This window comes from Musa acuminata, chromosome BXJ1-2, assembly GCF_036884655.1.
Source record: "Musa acuminata AAA Group cultivar baxijiao chromosome BXJ1-2, Cavendish_Baxijiao_AAA, whole genome shotgun sequence".
NCBI classification, from domain to species: Eukaryota; Viridiplantae; Streptophyta; class Magnoliopsida; order Zingiberales; family Musaceae; genus Musa; species Musa acuminata.
Window position 1 is genome coordinate 24,429,398 of NC_088328.1, and position 20,470 is coordinate 24,449,867.

General features: G+C 39.8%; 2 protein-coding genes and 1 pseudogene across 6 annotated transcripts; 1 reads left to right on the forward strand and 2 right to left on the reverse strand.

Moving 5' to 3' along the window:
- Window positions 1-1,807: 1,807 nt before the first annotated feature.
- Window positions 1,808-5,328, forward strand: LOC135586962 (probable plastid-lipid-associated protein 3, chloroplastic; annotated as a pseudogene).
- Window positions 5,329-7,671: 2,343 nt separating this feature from the next.
- On the reverse strand, window positions 7,672-8,876 carry LOC135612779 (uncharacterized). The gene has a single exon (XM_065109450.1). It carries the CDS (start codon window positions 8,520-8,522, stop codon window positions 7,836-7,838), a length of 687 nt encoding a protein of 228 aa, XP_064965522.1. The 5' UTR covers window positions 8,523-8,876; the 3' UTR covers window positions 7,672-7,835.
- A 1,266-nt stretch (window positions 8,877-10,142) lies between these two features.
- LOC135602627 (ASI1-immunoprecipitated protein 2-like) lies at window positions 10,143-20,417 on the reverse strand. 5 transcript variants are annotated; one of them, XM_065094277.1, is made up of 13 exons: window positions 20,021-20,417; window positions 19,396-19,466; window positions 16,714-17,916; window positions 16,277-16,362; window positions 15,649-16,187; window positions 15,106-15,552; window positions 14,915-14,986; window positions 14,185-14,812; window positions 13,839-14,069; window positions 13,633-13,757; window positions 13,073-13,470; window positions 11,348-11,462; window positions 10,143-11,243 (listed from the first exon to the last, which is right to left on the reverse strand). In XM_065094277.1, exons 2-13 carry the CDS (start codon window positions 19,402-19,404, stop codon window positions 10,474-10,476), a joined length of 4,623 nt encoding a protein of 1,540 aa, XP_064950349.1. In that variant the 5' UTR covers window positions 19,405-19,466; window positions 20,021-20,417; the 3' UTR covers window positions 10,143-10,473. The 5 variants fall into 5 exon arrangements, with proteins under 5 accessions (XP_064950349.1, XP_064950348.1, XP_064950346.1 ...); XM_065094276.1 differs by having other exon boundaries at window positions 14,915-14,995; XM_065094274.1 differs by having other exon boundaries at window positions 14,185-14,986.
- Window positions 20,418-20,470: the final 53 nt, after the last annotated feature.

A 20,470-nucleotide genomic window follows, 5' to 3' on the forward strand; every position in this document is an offset into this window, starting at 1 on the left:
GCTATAAGACTTAGCATTTCTACTCAAGGTATTATCTACTATATTAGTCTTTCTAATATGGTAGTTGATGTTAAAATCATAATATTTTTGAAAGTTTAAAAATCTTTTTTATCTCATATTTAAATCCTTCATAGTGAAGATGTACACCAGACTCTTATTATTTGTGAATATTTCAAAAGTTTGTTTATATATATAATGTCTTCAAATTTTTAATACAAAAATGACAACTGTTAGCTCTAAGTCATGAGTATGATAGTTCTTCTCATTATGTCTTAATTGTCCATATGTATAAATAACTACTCTCTTATTTTGCATTAGAACACAACCAAACCTTTAAAGTGAAGTATGACTGTATACTACAAAACCTTCTCCTGTTGTAGAAGGAATCACTAGGATAGAAGTACTAGTTAATTTCTCTTTCAACTCTTGAAAACTTAGTTGACACTTATTGTTTCAAATGAATTTTATATTCTTCTATGTCAACGTAGTCAAGGGTATTGTTATTTTTAAAAAGTATTTTACAAATATTCTATAATATTTAACCAAACCCAAGAACCTTTTGATATTCGAAATAACGAAGGCTACTTCCAATTCATCACAGATTTAATCTTTTTGGGGTTAACAAATATACTAGTACTCAATGTTATATGATTGAGAAAAATAATTTTATTGAGCCAAAAATTAAACATAGTTAATTTAACATATAATTTTTCTTTTTTTAGGACCTCTAAAACTGTCTTGAGATGGTATTTATATCCTGCCCTATTTTTAGAGTAGATCAAAATATCATTAATGAACATAATTATAAATTTATTATGATAAGGGTGTAACACTTTATTCATGAGATTTATAAAGGTAGCTGATGCATTCATGAGTTTGAAAGGTATTACTAAGAATTCGTAATTATCATATTTTATAATGATAGTAGTTTTTACAATCTCGTTCCTATCTTTAGTATTAGTTGATTTAATCCGAATCCCTTAATTTTAAATTATGATATCATAGAATTATAATTAAGTGTCTATTTATTAATATTAAGTCATTAAAACATAATGAATAATAACATATTAAAAAGATAAATTATATAAAATTAATATTATTAATCAAATATTATATAAATCTAATAAAAATCAAATATCATGTATTTAAAATAAAATTTTAAAAATACATATGACGTGAATAATTTTAACATATTTTAATAAAAAAATAAATTTTAAACTTTTAAAAGGATAAGAGAAGATTTTAGAAACTTCATATAGCTGATGTAACAATAAAATTTTTAATATTTAAAGAAATAAATAATATTTTAGAATTATATATAATATATTTTAATTTAAAAAATAAATATTTAAATATTTAAAAAAAATAAGAAGAAGAAGAAGAAGAAGAAGAGAGCCAAGGTTGCCGGAGTTCACAGGGAAGCACACAAGATTCATCTACAACAGCGACGATGAGACGGTAAGAGAAGAGGAAGCGATGGGTGGAGCGGCGGTGTCACCGAGTGCGTTGGTGTTGAAGGGCCTGCCTCGGCCGCAGGGGAAGCACCTGCGCTTCCAGGAGGAAGACGACTAAGGGCAGTGCTGCCATTGCATTTTGGTTGTCTTTCTGTGACAGCGGCACGATGGATTCCAAATCTGATTTTTTATCCAATTTTGTGATGGCAATATAGGCTACAGATATGGATTTCAAGTAATCGCGTCCCCGACTCCGGCAGGCAACAGATCAGAGGAACAACACGAGCCGAGATTACCCAAACTTGATCTGGGCCCCACAGGTGTTTTTCCTATAAGACATCCTCCTCTAGCCAATGGGGCGCTCTTTTTCCTCTGAACCTTGCCCAGGCTGGGACAGGTAAGGGTTGTCTTCTTTTTTCTTTTTATCTTGTTTTATAACAAATAATAATAAACGGGAACATCTTTTTTTGTCCCCTGCCGTACTTGCACGGCTGTTGTCACCTCACGCCCAGCCCGCCCCACCATGACCCACAACAACACAGGTGGTTACCCTCCTCCCTTCCTCCCTCCCATCCTTGTCTTCGGCCTCTTCTTCTCCGAACCCTAACAGACCCGACCGCCTTCTCTCCCTCCGGCCCAATACCCTCGCCCTTCCCTCACTCTCCGCCGCCGCCTGAAGAATCCGTATATCCTCCTCCTTCTCGGCCACCTCCGTCCCAGGCCGTGACCCGAGAATCTCCGATGAGTGGGGGGAGAAGCCCGAACCGGAGGCCGATCCGCCGTCGGCACCGGATCCCCCTATAGACGAGGACGAATGGGGCATCGAACCGGGGGCCGCGGCGAGCATCACCGACGAGTGGGGAGAGAAAGCGGAGCCGGAAGTCGAGGCATCGGCGCAGGCGGATGCTCCCAAGGATGAAGACGAATGGGGGCGAGAGCCAGGGGGAGCGGAATATTTGTCAGGGAACGGAACCCCGGTGCCGTCCGATGATAAGCTTGAGGACTTGAAGCGGTGCCAGGTGGACTCGTTATATGGGACGGAGTTGGGGCTGAGAGCGTCGGTTGAAGATAGGGCCGAGATCCTGGAGCTGATCAACCAACTGGAGGCGTCCAATCCTACTCCGGCACCGACCGAGGCGCCGGAGCTTCTCGATGGAAATTGGATCCTACTGTGAGTTGTTTGGATTTCTGACCTTTGTTCTCCTGTTCCCTTAGAGATTCAGATTCATCAATATGTTGTTAGTCTTAGGAAATCGTCATAGTTGTTGCTTGAATTCACATCAGTTGCATTTGCATAATAAAAAGATTATTTGGATAATGGATATCAGGTACCTGCTTGAAACAAACTGTTCAAGATTGAACTCAATTTTATATGTCAATATGATATATTTACAGTGTGTAGGTAAAATAACAATAGAGTTGAGTAAATGTAGCTTTCTGATACTGGCAATTTATTTGTGTCTATCAGAAGATCTGCTTGTCTGACTTGATGAGTTTTTAGTATTTGATGTAGGATAATCTAAAAGGTGAACCTGAAATTCCTAAGAAGTTTATATGCAACTCCATGAACATTATGGCTAACCAGATTAATGCAAGTGAATACATATATGAACCATGAAAGATCAAAACTAAGCTACTAAACTGAGCTTGGTTGATTGTCACCACTGGATTACCAAAGTTTCAAAATCCATACCAAACAGTAATAATGCTATGATGTCAGAAAGGAGGGGATATGAAGGAAACCATGCTACTTCAGGCTGGAAAATCTTTAGAGATCAATTTCCTGAATCCAACCATGGTGGATGGGTACTGCAGGTGCTGAAGCCAACACAGTGAATAATTTGCTCTAAAGTGATGAAATTCCTATGCATGCATAACACGATATCCATCTCATATTTTATAAACTATATGTTCCATTACATGTTTGGTTTTTTTTCCCAGAAAATTAATTGACAACTTATTGAATCGTGATCCATTAGAGTGTTATTTGTCTCAATATTCAAAAGAAGTAGACTTTTATAATTAAGGCTTGAGGTTGTGCATTCTGCTTTGTCTAATTGTGAGTTACTTTTGATTTGCTTTAGGTACACATCTTTCTCTATGCTTTTACCTCTTTTAGCAGTGGGGGTAACACCATTATTGAAAATTAAGAGGATATCTCAAGTTATTGACAGCAAGACAATGGAAATTGTTAATGCCACAACACTCTCCAGCCCTTTTGCTACTTCCTCTTTTGGTGCTTCTGCTTCTTTTGAAGTTCAAAGTTCAAAGTTCATCCAGAATACAGGTATCCTCATATAGATCACAAGTGGCTTGTCATTGTACCTTTTCTTTCAAATAATTAGTAAGGCTGGGAAGTGATGATTGTCAAGGCTGAGTAGGTGGATTTATAAAATGAGTTGCTACTTCCTTTGATTATAGTGTCTTTGTGCACTATAAATGTCCTATTTGGTCTTTTTAAGTCCAGCTACTGAGACTTGTTGTTATTGTCAAGCAAAACACAGACATCGTGTTGGAGTAACACTCACTGGTCAGTTAACAGTTATACTAAAATAGAAAAGAAGGGCTGACTACACTTTTATGGAGTTTGCATATGTGTTTGTGTTAGGTAGGAATTGCTTTCAATGTTGGATTCTTGTAAGGATAGGATTAAGGTGCACCCTTTTATGTTATGTTTGGATTCCTGGCACTCTGTGGTTTGTGAGAACGTACAAAATTAGTTTTACATTGAAATCGTGCTCCATATATCAATTTTAGAAAACGAATCCTTTGGTATCCTAATGCTCCCTGGAAGGATAATAAGAGAAGTGTTATAATAATGAGCTGAAATTTAAAACTGGAAAAACTGCAACTGAAGCGATCAGAGAAAAGAAATTGGGCTATAATGAAAAAAGAAATGGATACTTCTTTCTCCTCTGGTTAGCGTTAACAAACCCACTTATTTTGGCCCCCAGACCCTGAATGTCATCACTTCTCTATATGTTTTCTTTTACCTACGTATTTTCTCTGATGGTCTTCATATAGAATGTGTGTTATCATCTATCTGAGTGTTTGTTTAAGTTGATAACTTTGTAGTTCTTTCTGTACTTGGGTTGTCTCTGTGTCTTTTGTGAAGTGAAAATACTTGTGTAATGAATGTTCTTCTATTTATTTTTTTATTCCATATTGTTATGCTTAGATGTTGCCATTGTCAACTGAATTCTCTGCTTGTTGCCTTTTGTTCGTTTCTGTAACTTGACCATTTTTCCTGTTTCAAATTCACCTTCTTCATGAAAGTTATAAAGATAGAAGCATCTGAGCATGTATAGGTAACGGCAAGGAAGCTCAAACTTGTTCGTAGCTGTGCAGGTCCAGTTCAAGGAAGGAATTTTTCAGCCTCCAGAGATATCCCCCTCCCTGGATCTGCCAGAAAAAGTTGACGTCTTCGGGCATAAGATTGCTTGAAACCTGTACAGCAGACATGGAACCCCTTACAAGAGGCCGCTGCAAACATCGCCTGTTCCATCTCTGGCCAGCCACCTCTCAAAGTCCCACTGCCTGGAAATAGAGCGGCAGCCCGGCTTCTGACAACATACCTCGATAAAGATTTCAGAATCTCTAGAGGTGACGGTGGCTTGTTTGTCCTGGCCAAAGAAGGAAGCCCCTTGCTAGATCCGCTGTCATGAAATCATTGGCAACATAAAGCAATGGTGCCTACCTTCCTGTTCTTTAAGAGCATATTTTTGGGAATGGGGACTGCCATCACTCGTCTTGCATGGGATCTGCAGATGTCGATTGGAATAATTCTGCATGTCTGATTTCCTCATCTACTTATCATGCAAATGATCATCGTATGAATTTCTTAATTTTGATTTATCATAGCAATTTCATCGCATTTTGCTTATCAACATTTTGTGACCTCACTCCTGCTATATCAGTGAACTGCTGGAACATTAACATAATGAACCCAATGTTTCGGTTCATATTTAGGTTATCGGAGAAACAATCATGTATGCATGGGTTCTTTGGTATATCAAACATGCTACCATATAATCTTTGTCTACTTGTCTGCAAGGTTCTCGCGAGGGGGAGATAAAAGGCCAAGAAAGAAGAGGAGGAGGTGGAATGGGAGCGAAGTAGACGTTCAAGTCAAAGGACACGAGTGTCATCTTCCTATTCTGCACCCACCACTCTTGACATCATCATCATCATCTCAGAAGAACTGCATTGCTGCCCCACAAGTCTCTCAGGTCTCATTCGAAACGCATGCTCCAATCCTTTTCCTATCTTCCATTTGATCGACAGTAAACATCTGTCTTGTCTTCTCTCAAAATTTGAGACTTTTTTTTTTTGGTTGATAGAGAGACTGCTGCTGTCCATTAACGAAGTTGTTATCTTGATTGGCCGTGAAGTTTTTGCCCATAATAAGGGGATGGGTATGACAAGGTGGGGGATGAATGACAGGGACCGGTAGGTTCCAAGTCATCTTCGTCATGCAGATCGTGATATAGCCCCATCAGTCATGTCGACTTCATCAGTAAATGCCTACGCTCTCAACCAGGACAGCTCCAAAGCCACCAGCAAGCTCATCAACAAAGTTCGTCGATCAGAAGGCTTAACCGGTAGCCCAAAGAGTTGCACTACAATCTTATAGCATTCTTGATATGACCTGTCATAAATACTATCCCACAAGATTTCACTATCATCTTACCTATTAGAAGCACAAACCCTTTACCAGCAAACTTCAAATCCTATCCATCATCGAATCGACCTGAGCAGAGGCGTTGTGAGGATATATATCTATCCGAGTCAATACCAACTCTGTTGCAACATCCTGAAAACTCCTCACAGGACCACCGGTGATGATCGTGCATGGAGCATTCTAGTGATTTGACCCGTGTGATGTGTGTGATTCGCACAAATATTGATTGGATTGGCTTCGATAAGTATGCACCTATCACCCAACAATTTTTTTGAATAGATTGGTTCATCAGTTCGTATAGCCGAAATATTTCATTTCCATTGCAAAGCATAATAAACATTATGGGAAATCATTTTTTCTGATTACCGCACACAAAGTGACCGAAAATGAGGGCGATGCTGATTCGTACACAAAATGCATGCGTGGAAAGATGACCCACAAAAAGAGACGGACATGTCGGTGGTGGACTAAATGGGTTTTGAGAATATATCAAGTGATACGAGTCTTTGGAATTCATTCATGCCACAGAAATTTTCGAAATTCCATAGATTTACTATCATGAAATTAGTTAAAATTGTCTAAATCTCAAGTAACTCAAGTGTAACTCTCACGCTATCCAGAAGGACTTATAAAATAAAAAAATCAATTAGTTTCTAGAGTATGTAATTTGATAAGTCTTGACAAGTCGATTAAAATATAATATTTAAATAATTTAATATATATTTAAAAGATAATTAAGAAATAAAAGACTTTGGATAATTTAAAAGATAATCGTAATTTTGATAACGATTGCCCAACCAAGTGTCGAATCACTTAACAAGTGTACATATAATTCGTATTACAAACTCATATTTTTCGAAAAAATCCATCCATTCTTATGCTAAATGCCTATCGTTGTCACAAAACTTCATCATCTTCGTGTAGTCGTATCAGGTGGAGTAAGCTATGTTGAGACAGACACACGATGGGTGACGATAAGAGATATTTAATATTAAAAAAATATAAAAATATTAGATAAAAAAATAAAAAATAATGGTAAAAAAACCCTAAAAAAGAAAAATCATTAAAAGAATTAAAAAAAAAAGGATCGGTTCTGTTGACTAAGATGTTGCAGCCGCACCAGCACCGTGAGTCATCACGGTATGTGACATTACACCCATGGATATGCCCGATCCATTGGGTGTACCTCGCGCCGAGAGGGTAGCAAATCAGCAACTCCTCTGAAAGCTACGCCCAATCTCGTAATTGTACAAGGCCAGCGGGGCGGGCCTTCGATCGTCATCGGACACCTCCCAACCGCAGCCGCAACCCCGTCCCTATCATTAAACAAAGCACGCGTGCGAGAGACGAAGAGACGACATCATCACGTGCACCAACAGAACCCACCCCTGCACGTGCGACGCTCCAATCGTCCACTCTTTCTCCGTGAGTCCATGTCTATCTTCACAAGCTGACCGTCCGATCGACATCAGACGGGCACAGATCGTTCGATGCACAATAACGAGCAAACACAATATACAATGAATGATAAAAGCGTTTTCCGAAGCAATCCAAACTCATTTTATCTCCCCAACGTGTGTTGGAATTCGGAGATTTCAGATTTATGGAGTGATTGTTAGTTGCTTAATATTTACAACAGTAGCAGCGACTACTAACAACCCGATATAAACAGGGGGCGAAAAATCATCCATTCCTTCTTCTCACCCGCGCCACAGCGGCGACCGCTCCTGCACCACCTTCGTCGTCGATTTCCGGTGCCGGAATGCCTTGATCGGGCTCGGGAAGTGCCACCTCCGCCGTTTCCCCCTCTCCCCATCCTCCCCACCGCCTGGGTCTTGCGAACGTCCCGCCGCCACCGACCTCGATCTGCACAGCTTCCCGTCCGTCGGTTCTTCCCTCGCCGGAACCCTCCATAATGCCCGTAATAGCGCCGACCGCTTGCCTCCTCCCGGCCTTGGCAGCGGCGCCACGTCGCTGACGGAAGAGGCCGCGGATCTGGAACTGAGAAACTGGAAGCCGACCGATCGGGACCGCCGGAAGGCCGGTTCGCTCTCGATGAGTCGCGACACGGGTCCCACCGTCCCGATCCCCGCGCCGTCGCCTCCTTGTCCGCTGGATCTGGCAAGCTCGGTGGAGGAGAGGGAGGAGAAGGACGAGGAGGAGGAGGAGTTGGAGGAGGGGAAGCAGCGGCAGGGGCGGACGTTGGCGCAATCCGGGCAGAGGCGGAGGAGACGGTCACGTAGACAGGCGGGGCATACGCCGTAACGGGGCTGGGAGGGATGTTTCCAGCATTTCCAGCCGGTCTCGTCCGCCCCCACCGCCACCTCCTCATTCTCCCCCCACCACAGAACCACCTCCGCCGCCGTCGATTTCCGATAGCCTCTCATTCCCCCGCCGCCCTGTGTCCCTCTCTCTCTCGCTCAAGCACTTGTCTGATGGCAGTGACGTTGAGAGGTTTTTAGGAGGCTTTTGGGTGAGGACTCGAACGCCCACTGCCCGTGGTCCTATTTATAGAGGCGGGGCGGTGACCAAGTTGCAAGTGGACCGCGGTTGACGGGAGCGAGATCAGGTTTATTAGCGCGGGTGCCGGCGGAGGCGAGGCTCTTCCTCTTCTCTAAACGCCATTTGCCTTTGCTTTTGTTACGAAACTACCACTACCAATATCTGACCGTTAGTTTCTAGTCGGCGGCATCAGAACCATCCATCGATCGATAAAGCCGGATCGAACGTCAGAGATCTCGTTCCGTGCTGCCGCGACGACGTCGGCCACGCTCGGATGGTGGGTCCCAGTGCAAGGTACGGCGTCGGGTGAGCCATGCACGCGTGGGGCCCCCTCAAAACACGAATGGCTTGAGTGAGTGAATGTGATACGACGGACCGTCGGCGTACGTTTCGTGCCCGCTGGGTGGCACCAGCAGTAGCGACGGGGTCATGGATCGACCCACCTACCCTCCCGTGAAAGCCCGATGGTTCGAACAGAACCCGCTCGAGCTGGAAGAACATGTCCGAAGCATCCCTCGACTTACTTTGAGCGCTTCGATTGAACTCCAGTGTGTGTATTTTATCTAAGCACTTGGATAAAGATACCAAGTACATTTTGAGTCCCTCCCATGATGTTTGTTCCCAATCTCAAGACATATCATATCGTTTGACTTACCATGGGTTCTCTACGGGATTCTGTATCGGTTCTTTCTCATCCTAAATAGTGGCATTTTTGTTTGCTTCCTTGTTCGGTCACTGTATCTGTAATGGTGAAGCAATGAAGAATGACATGAATGGTCTCGTGTTACAGGAATGGCCATCTTTTCTTTCATTGGAGGCCACAACATCACTGGCGGGCCACCGAAAGGAAACATTCTTCTTTGCCATCAAGAACTCTTTAGATGAAGAGAAAGAGATGTAACGTCAGGAGCAGCTTTGGATGAATCAGTAGATGGTCCCAACAGCGGTAACTTTGTGGTACATATATGCTGAAGGATCACTGTCCTCTCTTGGACGAACCACGCTGTGGAATGCTTTTGCTCTGTGCTTCTTTCGATCGAATGCAACGAATGGAGATGGGAGATCTAGAAAGCAGAGATTTGATATGACAGGCGTTGACGTAGTTGACGCTAATGTGACACAGTAAAGATGATTCACCGTGGAAGAGCCTTTTGTTTGTGCAGCAGCAGCAGCTGAGCAGCCCATCAGAGAAGATCACGTGGACATGGCTGCATTCATGCGTCAGAAGAAGAAGAAGATGAGAAGAGTCGGGAGTTGCCTGCTCAGCAGAAACAGTAGGTTTCGTGCCCTTGTGGTGATGAAGGAAGGAGCAATCTTTCCCCTTTGTCCTCCCACCACTGCTGTTGCCACTACTACTACTATAGGGGAAGTAGTTGATGAGTTCTGACGTGCGTGCCATATATTCATTCTTATTGCAGATGGCAAGCACAGAGGCTTCGAGCTTCAGTTTGTTTCCATCTTCTTCACTCGTTATCACAATAACTCTACCAATGTAAATGCACAGATAAATAATTAGCATCATCGCCTAAAAGAACTTGTATATAAGATCATATCCGAACAAAGTATACAACTACGAAGCCTCACAGTTGTCTTATATAAGGAGTACCGCATGACATTCCAAGTGTGCTGCCATCTTTCTCTTATGTACAACCAAACCGTGACACTTCACTCCTCAAATCAAGAACTAAGAAAAAGAGAGAACAAAAAGGAAAGGTAAAAGAAAAAAGAGAACTTGTAGGCTATAAACACATGCTCAAGGCTTCTGATGCTACTCTATGTTCGATTCACAGTATGGTTAGCCACTAATGTCGAAGGTATGCGGACTTGACGGTGGATTCAAGTGTCAGTGGAGCCACCAAACAGATTCAGAATAGTGTTGCCACCATGCAATTCTTTAGGAACAGGATTTTCTGTATTTTTTTTCTCCATGTCAGGAGAGGTAAGAGATAGAGAGAGACATGCCGACATATCATCTTCGCTAAAGGTGGAACCAGACAGCTTATATAGTCCTCCCTTATCAACCGAAGGATGAAATGACGCAAATATTTCCTTCTTCAATGACTGCTTCTTACCACCCAGAGATAGTTCAAGATCTGGGGTATCAGGCTCTTGTGAGGCCTCATCGTCCCGAGAAATGAAGTACCCGAAGTTCTCCACCACATTGTTCCTAAGAGGGCATGCATCCACCGGAAAGAAGCTCCTTTCAGTGCATCTTAAGCTCTCAGTCATCACAATGCCATAGTTGACACCATATCTTTGCTGTTGTTCATGTAAGTAGCTAGTCACAAATGGTTGTACCTTAAATGGTGATCTACCATCGATACTTTGATCTCTATGACTACCGGTACCATGTCCTTCGCTGTAATGTTTCATCCTTTTGTGTTCTAGGTCATCTTCTGAACAGAAATAACCTGCTTTCTCCTGCCAAGTATTTGCTCCATCGGTGCTCTGTGATGCTTCACCATATGTGGCTGAGCAAGTGTGTGCACGTTTCATATTAGGCTTTGATCCCCAGCTCAGGCAATCAATTTTCATTATATTGTCCTTAGTCCCAAATTCTATCACTGAGCATTCTTTCTCTTTAATCTTTCTTGTCCCTCCATTATCTGCTTTTTGAACAAGATAAAACATCAATAAGTATATATAAATATATATTTTATATGATGGATAAGACAAGAACTACCTAAAATATTTAGTAAAGAAAAATAACCTTGTCCAAAAGAAGAAGCTGAATATCCAAGCAATGATCCACTAAGGCTATGTCGTACACTATTTGCATGAATACGGGGAATCTTTCCAGCAACAGCAACATCATCCAAGTTCCCCTGCAAGCATACTGAATGCTCTTAACTTGTGATGTCATTTTGAGCAAAAATATAAAAAAGAACAGACATCATCGGGTGAAAACAGATTTCAAAATCATTAGTGGGATAAATAACTTGTACTAAATCATTTTATAGAAAAATATATTCATCATGAATCAGGTATTTGACATGTTTAGGATGCAAGAAATGTAATGCAGTAACAATATTACTAATACATAATTCTAATATAATATTTGTAAAATGCAAAGAAAAAGTGATCGCAAGTTACTCATGGCTGTGATGATACAACAACAGTGGGCTGCATTAAACATGCAAAGCATGATGCCAAAGCAGTGTACCAGCACATGATTTGCATAATCACTAGAAAGTGTGCTTCGATCTTTTCAAACTTTTGGGTTGCCTACTCTTCAGACTGTTAGCGAATGTGCAAATTGATTTCTTGCCAAGAACTTTGAATAACCTGAAATTGATTATATATATATATATATATATATATATATATATATATATATATTTCACAATCAGGTACAATGGTAAAGTTGCTTCTTTACTATTCTTACGATCTTCAAGACCAGGGTTAGAGTCATGAAAACAACTTTAAGGTTGCGTACATTGATCCTCCCTATACCTGAGAGCCTCATGCACTACGTACAAACCTTTAGGACGAAAAACTTATCAATAAGAAACTAACCAACAAAGTCTTGTATGGACAAGGATATGATAGTCAAATTTAGACTTCAAACCATGGTCTAATTTGGAAGAAAAAAGTAGCCAGAAAAAGAAAAATATATTCGTTAACTAATTTACGCAGAGTAGAAAATGACAAAGGTCATGTTGTTAGAAAGAAAAAGGGACACTTCCACCATTTTCTATATCCATAGTTTGATAAGATCGGAGTATCTGACATGCATCAGAAATGAATTGACCAGGTGGAAACATGAATCCAGGCAACACAGCCCTCAAATGTAAGATCACTAGTTTGTTGGGACAAAATGATTTCCACTTCCACCATTCTTCACACCTACAGGTTGATAGGGTCACAGTAACTGAAATGCTGATAGGCATTAGAAATGAATTCACCAGTGAGCACATGAGTCGAGAGTCGAGAGTCGAGAGTCGAGAGTCGAGACAACACCACCTTCAAGTGTTAAGTGTAAATTTACACGAATATATCCCATTATTTTACATGGATTAATAGTTTATGTTATTTTAGAAGAAAGAACATGGTGCTTCCACCTTTATTCTCAAGGAAAAAAAGTTTTATAAAGTCAAGCATGAAGGGATACCGTATGATAACAAAAGATACAATTAAATTAATAGTTACTGCATAATCAATACATCATAACTAATCACATGGTGTTTCTACCTCTCTACCTTTTCTTACAAAAAGAGGTGATGATATGTATGCATGCAGCACAGAATCTGACATTCACAAAAGATATACACAGCAATTTAATATCATCTAAATTGAACTAAGTGGCATACATCTCAAGAAGATATCACACAAAATAAACATACAGTTCTTATATGTAAATATGTCCCATAAACAGCAATGAAAAAATAATGTGCAAAATGGCCATAGAACGTATTCTTGTAAAGGAAAACAGTACCAGGTTGGTTTCATTGCTTTTTACCGCTGGACATATCTCATTAAGATCAAAAGAGTAGATCCTGGGACACAAATCTGAATTATGATTTGAAAGTTCACCACTCTCTTTTTCACCTGCTGCCTTGTATAAAAAGCTCTGTGTCTTGCAGATATCATCACGGCCAGAGGTGCTGGGCCCAGATGATTCATTTCCCCTTGAAAATTCTTTTGGTGGATACTTCTGGGAATCATGTTTCTGAAAGGAAGATAATTCACCAGTATGAGAAGGCGATAATTCTTGAACAGTGGGATCTGTGATTATCATTGATTCACAGAGCTCCTGCAAATCAGTGTGAGGCTTTAAGGAGTCTGATTTCCTTCCTCTGAAGATACCCCAAAGAAAAAATAACATGTTCCAACCTAAAAAGAATACAGAACATATTGTAAATGAGAAAATATCTCTAAGATATGCTTAGAATGCATAGATCAATACTGTTTGGAAATTTTGTGAAAAAGAAAACAAAAAGCCTTTCACTTGCACATAAGCAGAAAATTTATGCTTATAAGCATATTATTTCTTACGTTGCGAACTCTCGGGTAGCATACTTGAAGGAAATATAAGAAGCTCCACCTCGCTGATGTTCCCTTTGAGGGCTAAATCATTTTCTATTGCAGCTTCCAACACCTTCCGGTAAGATCTTTCGTAACTGTAAGATAAACAAGAACAAGTCAGTTTATGATACATAATTCATCTCAAAAGTAATATGAATTTCACCGCGACCCCAAACCTCTCAGAATCTTTAGCAAAAAAATATAGTGCAATATTAAATTCTTTAGGATTGATTTCCTGAAACTGCAACGGCCACAAGCTAACCCGAGGAACTTCCTCTAATTGGATTTTGCATGGAAACTGGCACACTACTTCATGCACTTTCGGTGATGCAAACATTGACAAGTGGGCTTGAATTCCATCAACAATTTCGGTAATTGTTCCAATTTTTAAAATCTCAAAAGCACCCCTGCAAATCAAATAGATATATGTTATATTTCAACAGCTAAAAAGAAACAGAGAAAAAAGAATTTACTCTTAAATACACAATTTAAATTAAGAAGTTTTTGAGTAAACTATCATACTGCCATATGCATTCCTGCTCTGGGATTATAACTGATCTAGAGATAGTCGCAAGTAGAGAAGGGTGATGAGGCAAAGACTGAGTCGACGGTTTCTCATTCAACTTGTCAAAATTTGTAGGATTGACATTCAAGTCCCCTACTCCAGAATTACATAAAGATTTGGTTGAATGTTCTGTTTGCCCCGTGTTAGCTGCACTATCTGTTTTGCTATAGTCGGTGTCAGAGCTTCTCAGGATCACTTTTCCATCAGGTGCTCCTTCTAAAGGAAAGTTCTTCTGACAAATTGAACTCTTCAAAGAACTTCTGGAAGAACCTTCAGAATTTACATGGTTGCTTAACAATCTACACTCAGACTGATCAACTATTCTACTTTTGTTGTTCCTTGACATTGCAGCTTTGGCCACATCTTTCCACCTATTTCTCTTGCTAGTTCCATCGATTAAACTCACATCAGCAGAAGGCTTTGCAGAATATAAAGTAAGCTTGTCAATTTGGTGGCACTGAGTAGCATAGCTTGCTTTTGTTAATTTACCAGAACATAATGCACTCTTGCCTCCTGAAATTGTGAGCCTTGATGTGTTGGGGATACTCTTCGTTTTATCTTTCGAATGAGCTTGATGCCAAGACTCTGCAAAAGAAGACACACTGCTTGTAACTCCACCAGCATCATTATATGATCTATTGTTAGCACCAGAATTTGCGTGAACAGGTTCCTCATTGACAAATTTACCCCTCTTTCGATTCTCGGAATCAAAGATCCCATAACTTTTACATTTCAATGATGGCTGCCGCTGCTTCACTTCTTTATACTCTAACAAGGCGATAAAAAAAAAATTCAGTACCAAAAATGTAAAAAAATATAATCATTAGCCAATTAAATATTGTCAAATATTAAAGGCCTCTAACAGAAGGACTGTTTACCTGCATCATTTTCTCTATTCAATCCTTTGCTAGTTCCAAGGATGCTAGGCTCAAGGTTCTTACTTGAGTTTCTGTTAAGTAGTGCAACCTTCATACCCAGATCTGGCAGAGACTTCCTCCCTACGTGTGGACTAGCAAATGGGTGATCAAGAACAAAGGAGCTCTTTCTTTCTGTTACATTTCTTTCTTTCTTTGGTTTAAGACTTCCAGGGTCCTCATCCTGTGGTGACTTGATTGATTGATAATTGTCAGATGATTGGAAGTTGTGATGGCCTGAGCTAATATTGTTGAATGAAGCAGATTTGTTGATAGTTTCCACCAAGGATTGATATTGTGTGTTTCTTGGTGTAGACTCTTTAGCTAGATTTTGGGGAACACCTTCAGCCAAATGCTCAACTTTTGGTTCCACATTCTTCTTGAAAGAAACTTGTTTTGAGGCAGACCCACCTCAAAGAAATAACCAACACATGTAAATATTAGTTTTCCAAAAATAAGCAAGAGACATCTGTGATAATCTAAATAATATGAAACATGAAATCTTACCCTTGGAAGGAAAAAGTTTTTCTTTAACAATTGAAGAGCTATAGCCAAGGGAAGGCGATTGAGAAGAGGTCCAGGAACTCTTTGCATACTGACTTCCAAGTGATGAAGCCATATTGGTTCGCTTTACTTCAGCTGTATGAAAGTTTTTAGATGAATTTTCATGAGCGAAGGCACTACATATTCTAGGACTTGCTGCTTTCAAAGCTTCATCAGCTGTTTCAGAAACCTTCTTGACCATTGGTGAAGCTAGATCCATTTGGTATGTGTGCCTTTTACCAGTTCCCATTGGATTTTGCATTTCTTTACTGGATCCACATGCTTCAGGGTCAGTTGGCTTGGTGTTCAAGTTTGCTAAATTCTCAGGGTTCATGGACATCCCAATATTCTCGCCTTTCTTATTCAAGCATTGTACATTTGATTTTCCAGAAAATGTCTCAGTTTTATCCAGCCTTTTCATCTCAAGTTCCTCCTTCATCTGACATTCTTCACATAGCCAATCTCCTTCAGGAATTTTGTCCAACATAATCCTCATGCAGTAACTAAGAAAACAATTGCTTAGTATGTGTGAGAAATCCAAATTACGTAACATACAATTACGAATATAGCATTGAGAACAAAATATACTTACGTATGTTCTGCACCATCGATGCATCTACTGCAAGTAGCAAGAAGCTCCTCCCGGCCAGTGTCTCCACATATATCACATACTTTTACCTATATCATAGCACACAAATGTATAGCCAGCATAAATGAGAAAATGACTAGAGACCACAAGAGATACAGATATGATGCTAGACCAATGGAATCAAATATCAATTTTGCATATGGATAGAAGACACAACAGGAACGTAATTATTGAAACCAAATAACAAAGCCATAAATGAAATGGATTGTCAGCACAAAAGCTAACTAGATCTTTGCTAAACAACAATGAAGACAAGAAATTGGCATCAACTTCATAGTTTTAGCAAAAGTCCTTATGACTGCAAGTTGCATAGAAGCAAATGTTGCATCCTCCTGAATAACTTGGTGTTTAACTTGAAGAAAAATCACAGAAGCACTTACGTCATACAACATGCAATCTGATTCAGAAACTTGACCATGAAGAAGTGACTGCTGTGGTTTTCCAGACTCGTGCAAATTGCATTCAGAACTGCCAAAGCCAGAAGCAGATTCAAAGCATCCATCTTCATTCATGAATTTTCCAGAAGATATGTCACGTCTGATCCGAATTGCTTTGCTAGCTTCATTGTTTGGGAGCATAATAGTCTTTGGCGCATGATCACTACCAGCAGCTGGCAGTCCTTGATATGAGGATTTATCGTCAACTATCAAGCGCTTACAAGGTTCTTCCAGAACTTGGCATGGTGGATATGCTTCCATATCTTTGGAGCCAGCATTATGACTAGAAATATGCTCACTTTGAGAATGGAAATCTATATTTGGTTGTGGAGAAATATTCTTTCTTGTGGAAGCCTCTGTAAGGTCAGACTTGTTATGAAGGCCTAGACTGTCACTCTTCTTACAAAATGATTCTCCAGGGAATGTACTGAGCTTCCCTGAGTTACCACAGCCTGTATCCATAAAACCACCATCATATTCACAAGTAGCTTCAACTTGAATCAGCACTTCAGTTTCTTTGGCATCTAATTTACATGTTGATACTGAACTACATGGTGTATCTCTCATGTCCAGTTTCAAATTATCATTTATAAGTAACGGATTGGAATCTCGGCCTCCAGTAATGCATGAATCGTTATTCCCATGACTTCCTGGCACATACTGCTCTCTAGCTGATGCACCATTTTCAAAATCAGGTCTGCAAAAGCTGCATGATGTTCCATTACCAAGACTAGCAGTGCCATTTCGAAGAACCTTATCTTCCTTGACTGCTTCAACAGTTGAAACCTTTAGGGGTATATCAATGTCTTCATAAGTATCATATGCAGTAGACTTTCTTACTGTTTTGCTATCTGCATTTTCAGAATATGAATCATGACTTGAACTTCCACTCAACAAATTGCTTGTTTCACTAGCTGCAATTTGCAGATCATTACAAGATCCACATTTGGCACCAACAAAAGAACAACTATCTGCTTCTTTCCTTTCAAAGATATTATCAGAGGATCCACAATCACCATCTGACTCCATTGCTGCGGCAATCCGATGCATACAAGAGGAGCAAGTAGCAGAGCAAACATTACATGTACCAGATTTCACATTCATATCACCTACAAATATAATTTTGTTTTGGTCTGTAAATTTGCCCTATCACACACAACATGAAAGCCATCGGTCACAAATATTATACCAAAAAAGTAGATGGATAAAGGCAAATGAACCTTATAAGGTTAAAAATTAAAAGTAATTGACACGTTACAGGAATTAGCATTGAGAATTTCCGCAGACAACAAAAGAACAAGTGCATGGATAAATTAAGATATGGGAGCAACTCAAAGTTTGCAGTTTAATTAGGCACAAATTTCATTGAACAGAAACTATCCAAATATAATTCTGGTTCAGGCAGATGGAGTCCTAGCTATTTCCATGATTCATCTGATAAATAAGATAAGCAATTCTATATCAAGCATGCTTTGAGAGAACCAAAAGTCAAGCACTTGAGACTTTGTTTAGATTGTTTCTTCGATGCAACTATCTCGATTTATCATGTTTAAATTTATCATCTCATTTTTGGATACTGTTTCAGTTTGAGAAGTCAAATATAAACAGTGTTCGTAACCAGAAATATTTTAATTTCATTTATGCCACTGTTCTAGTTCATCTATTTTTGCAATTTCTGCCACCCTGTTACTTCTTAATAATTAATACAACCTGCTCATTTGGGTCATCTTACTTGACATCATATGAGCTAAAAGGACAGATGCAGTGCATATAAATGTAGTCTAAATGCCTTAAGCAACATGACACGTGCGCCAAAGATCTATGGACAATAATATCTCAAACACTTTCGGAAAATGCAACTTAAGCATGACTGTTTAATCCATATTAAATAACATAAACAAAATGGGCAGAAAAAGTAGAGTTTGAGGTATAAGGGCTGCTAAATATGGCTTGATCCTAATTGCTCAACACAGAGTTTCATCATTAAGCACATTACAGAAAAAATGTGACTCGGCACAACTGCATGACAATTAAACACTCAAAAAATGCATTAAATTAAAGTGAAAGAAATAATCTTCATGGAAATACCTACCTACCTTTATGCCTTTCCCTAACTTCAAAATCTTGCATCACCTTTTTCAAATCCCTCGACTTCCACTCCAAAATATAATGAATGCTGTACTTGATATACTTTAACATTATTTGATATCTATAATTACTATAGAACAAAAGACCAAAACTAACTTGAGACATAATTTTCAGCCACTATGTTACCCTATTTTAGTGTCAGATGAGTTAGGATACCCTTCAAACGTGAAGTTTTATCTTGCTTCTAAGTTTTCCTACCTCATAATTACTTTAGGTACTCAAATCTATTATATTCCTTTTTTTCAATCTTGATTTCTGGGAAATATGTTCTTACCAAAAAGTTCCCAACAGAGTAATTCAACTAACTGTAACTCCAAGCGTTAGCCAGCATCAATGAGCATCATGATGAGGAGAAGAATATGACAAATAATTCATTGCCAAGAAAAAAAAAAAAAGTACTACTTGGAAGTAAAACCAAAGAGGGGCATATTTTCAGTGCAAACAGGGAAATTTCTTTTATCTGGGGAAGGTTCTTACCAAAACCATCACCTGACGTTCACTATCTGACTCGTCCAAAGATCCCTGGCCCCGTGAACGGCTTTGGAACACTGATGCCATGTAAAAACGAAATCAGAGTGCGCATCAGCCTTCCACGTCAAAGATACAGTAGCAAGAGCAAAGAGAACATGGCGAAACATAGCAAGAAATATAAAAAATATACACCAGCCGATCATGAATCCAAAATTACAATACAATAACTTCATATAGCAAACTAATTTAGCATAAATGCGAAGATGCACGAGCAAAACGAAAAAGAAAACGGTGCACGCCGTGATGAAATGAAGAGCAAAGCCCTGAATTTAAAAAATAAAAAAAAAATCAGAATTTGCCAGATCATATTAAACAAAAGCAGCATTTTATAAAACATCTTTCTCTAAGACAACGTAATAAATTTTGAATATTTTCATCAATAAAATCCAGTCGTAGTCGCGAGAACTAAGTAGTCATCATAACCAAAATGAAGAAGAGTAAAAAAGAACATCAGCAGCGCACACCAAAGACGATCTTTTGAGTCTACGCACAACAATAAAATGTCTAATCTGCGAGGCGCACTCACCAACACAAAAATATCAATTTCATCTAATAAAGGAGACGTCCTTACATGCCTACGGCTCAGCGATGGTCCCATCGAGACCGTACAGCTCCATCAGGCACCGCTCCGACCATTTCCTCATCCTAGTACCTCTGATCGGGCTACCATCAAGGACGCCGTTTGCGCTCCACCACCGGGACGAGGGTGTCAAGCCGAACAAGTCCAAGAGATATAGAGATCCGGACGAGGAACAAGGAAGCAAGGGACCGCAATCGGATCGCCGCTGGGGCTCTCTTGGGCCGTCCCGGTGTGCCTCAACGCGCTTCGAACTCCATTCGATCTAAGCCGAGGGTTTCTTCTCGTGGAATCGATGGCGGATGGACCAACAGGAAACGAACAGGAGAAGAAGAGAGGGGGAGAAGGGAAGGCGAAAGAGAGCGAAACAGGCACAGGAGTGAGGGCCCGTCTGTCATCTAAATTTAGAATACAAAACCAAAAGTGTTTTTCGTATTTAAAATC

What these genes read in the sequence shown, in the direction of transcription:
- LOC135612779 (XM_065109450.1), bottom strand. Translation starts at nt 8,522, where the DNA reads ATGAGAGGCTATCGGAAATCGACGGCGGCGGAGGTGGTTCTGTGGTGG.
- LOC135602627 (XM_065094272.1), bottom strand. An exon ending in ATCGATGGTGCAGAACATAC is followed by an intron (nt 16,188 to 16,276) that starts GTAAGTATATTT and finishes TTGTTTTCTTAG; the next exon opens with TTACTGCATGAGGATTATGT. An exon ending in TTTGCTAAAGATTCTGAGAG is followed by an intron (nt 13,758 to 13,838) that starts GTTTGGGGTCGC and finishes TTTATCTTACAG; the next exon opens with TTACGAAAGATCTTACCGGA.